General features: G+C 37.0%; 1 protein-coding gene across 1 annotated transcript; it reads right to left on the bottom strand.

Annotated features, from left to right (window-relative positions):
* Positions 1–791: 791 nt before the first annotated feature.
* LOC124974371 (40S ribosomal protein S4, X isoform-like) lies at positions 792–1,675 on the bottom strand. Its single transcript, XM_047537687.1, has one exon. The coding sequence runs from the start codon at positions 1,670–1,672 to the stop codon at positions 866–868; it is 807 nt and encodes a 268-aa protein (XP_047393643.1). The 5' UTR covers positions 1,673–1,675; the 3' UTR covers positions 792–865.
* Positions 1,676–2,544: the final 869 nt, after the last annotated feature.

Raw genomic sequence — 2,544 nt, 5'->3', positions numbered from 1 at the left:
CTGATAGGGAGATTCAGAGGTTATAGTGTGATGTTTGTGGATTTTCTGTTTAAATTACTTTTTAAAAAAGAAAATCTGTAGAAACTTCTACAGGAGAAAAAAATCAGTTATGACACTATTTTTAAGATATTATGTGTTCATTGTTATTTTTAAATCAGAATTCATTCACAGTTCTCCTTTGCCAAAATAATACCAATCATTAGAACACTTTCAGTGGGCCAGATAATTTATGTATATTATCTCTAGGATGTATATATATTATCATCCTTTACATATACTCTAACTTTTATCATTTCAGTGTCCTGAAAGGTACTGTTTGCATTTTATAAAAGAAGAACATGAGATTTGAGGAAGTTTCATATCAAAGCCTCATGATCATAACCCAGGACATTTTTTTCATTGTGGAGTTGCACTCTGTTCCCAATATCCAAAGTCTTTCCACAGCCTCAGATAGGTTTAGGGGTTAAAACACTTTTCACAGCCCTGGATCCACAATAAACATACATGTAATTTTGGGAGCTGTAGCAAGAGGAAGAGAAAGCCCAAGGAGATTTCTTTTTTATTCTCTGTGAAACTAAAAGCTTGTTGTATGACTAGAAAAAAAATATTAGTCACACATTAATGACTTAAATAAAAGTTGTCAGGTTTCCATCTAGGAATATAAAGATGGAGTAAAATTGTGGCAAGACAAGGAGGGATTAATCAATGCTGGATGGTTTTCACTTAGGGCCAAATAAGGATTAGAAGACTATGCTTTACTATTATTTCTATTTGATTTTTTTTTCAAGAGCAATTCATCCTGCTACATTTTAATTAAGTACAAAGACCCCTATTCTCCAGGCATGTCACCTAGAGACCATTTACTTCACCCACTGCTCTGTTTGGCCGCCAATCTTTTGTCTCTCTCTTCAGCAATGGTGAGGCGGATTCCTTTTCCTCGAGGAAGAGAAATCCATGGTTTGTTGCCTTTGCCAATAACAAAAATGTTGGAGAGCCGGGTGGCAAAGCTGTTACCATTGGCATCTTTCACATGAACCACATCAAAAGAGCCAGGATGTCTCTCTCTGTTGGTAATCACACCAATTCTTCCCAAGTTAACACCTCTGGTCACCATACACAGGTTACCCGTGTCAAACTTGATGAAATCAGTAATCTTGTCAGTCTCCAAATCAATCTGAATGGTGTCATTCACTTTGATTAGGGGATCAGGGTAACGAATGGTTCGAGCATCGTGAGTCACCAGATGAGGGATTCCTTTTGTGCCCACAAAGATCTTTCTCACTTTGCACAACTTGTACTTGGCCTCCTCAGGTGTAATACGATGAACAACAAAATGACCCTTGGTGTCATAGATCAGACGGAAATTCTCTCCAGTCTTATCAATGCTGATGACATTCATAAAACCGGCGGGGTAGGTTATATCAGTTTGGACTTTGCCATCAATCTTAATGAAGCGCTGCATGCAAATCTTTTTTACTTCATCTCCTGTCAGGGCATACTTAAGTCTGTTCCTTAGAAAAATGATGAGAGGAAGACATTCTCTCAGCTTGTGGGGACCAGTGGATGGACGAGGAGCAAACACACCAGTCAATTTATCCAGCATCCAATGCTTAGGAGCTGCTACCCGCTTCAGATGCTTCTTGGGACCACGAGCCATGGCTGCTCTAGGCATGGAAAGAGCTGATTTGTTTTAAGATAAATATGTAACTAAAAAACACAATAGCTGTTTTAAAAACAAGTTTACTACCTTTCTTAATGGTAAAGAAAGGAGTGGGTGAAATCTTACACAATTCTGTGTTTTAGGTTGCCAAAGACCATGAAATAATAAAAGCAGGGAGGAAGATGCACATATTCAGGATTCAGAACAGAGGAAGGGAAATACCTAATAAAGCAGGTAAAGTTTGCCCCAGTAGATGCAGGACAGTCTCCTGTGGGACATGAAAATCTCAAGAAAGGACTTTAGAAAGAGATGGGAGGAATTAACAGTGAGGATGGGCATAAGGTATGGGAATGAGAGGATAAGAAATATCATTAAATAGAAGATCTGAAAGATAATCATTCAGTAAAGAGACATGGAAGTAAGTAGGTTTTGGAGGAAGAGGTAGAGAAAACTTCTTTAGAGAAACTGCTTGTCCAATTACCATATGAAAGAACTTTGTGTGTATAATGGAAATGTTTTTCTTTTATCAAGATTGGTGTGATAGTTATATAACTATATATTTGTAAAAATACATCAAATTTTCTATTTAAAGTTACAGAATTCTGATGTATATAAATTATAACCCAAGAAAGAGCTGATTTGATCAATTAGGAATGAAAGCAAGTAGACAGAGAATATTCAGAGAGAAGATCCTGAAAGTATGAGAAGGGACCATTGCCACAACACTGCAAGAGTCAGGGAAGGAAGACTTCCAGAAAGTCAGGGGAAGAAATCAAGAAACAGAACATTAGAATATAAGGAACTACAAACAGAAAGAGAAGAAACCATTTGTAACAAACTTTGAAGAACTAAAACCTTTTAAAAATGAGGAAATCAGTCACATA

Source organism: Sciurus carolinensis, chromosome 2 (assembly GCF_902686445.1).
Source record: "Sciurus carolinensis chromosome 2, mSciCar1.2, whole genome shotgun sequence".
In the NCBI taxonomy this organism is placed as follows: Eukaryota; Metazoa; Chordata; class Mammalia; order Rodentia; family Sciuridae; genus Sciurus; species Sciurus carolinensis.
The sequence above is the reverse complement of the archived record's forward strand: the minus strand, read 5'-3'. Positions and strand labels throughout refer to the sequence as shown.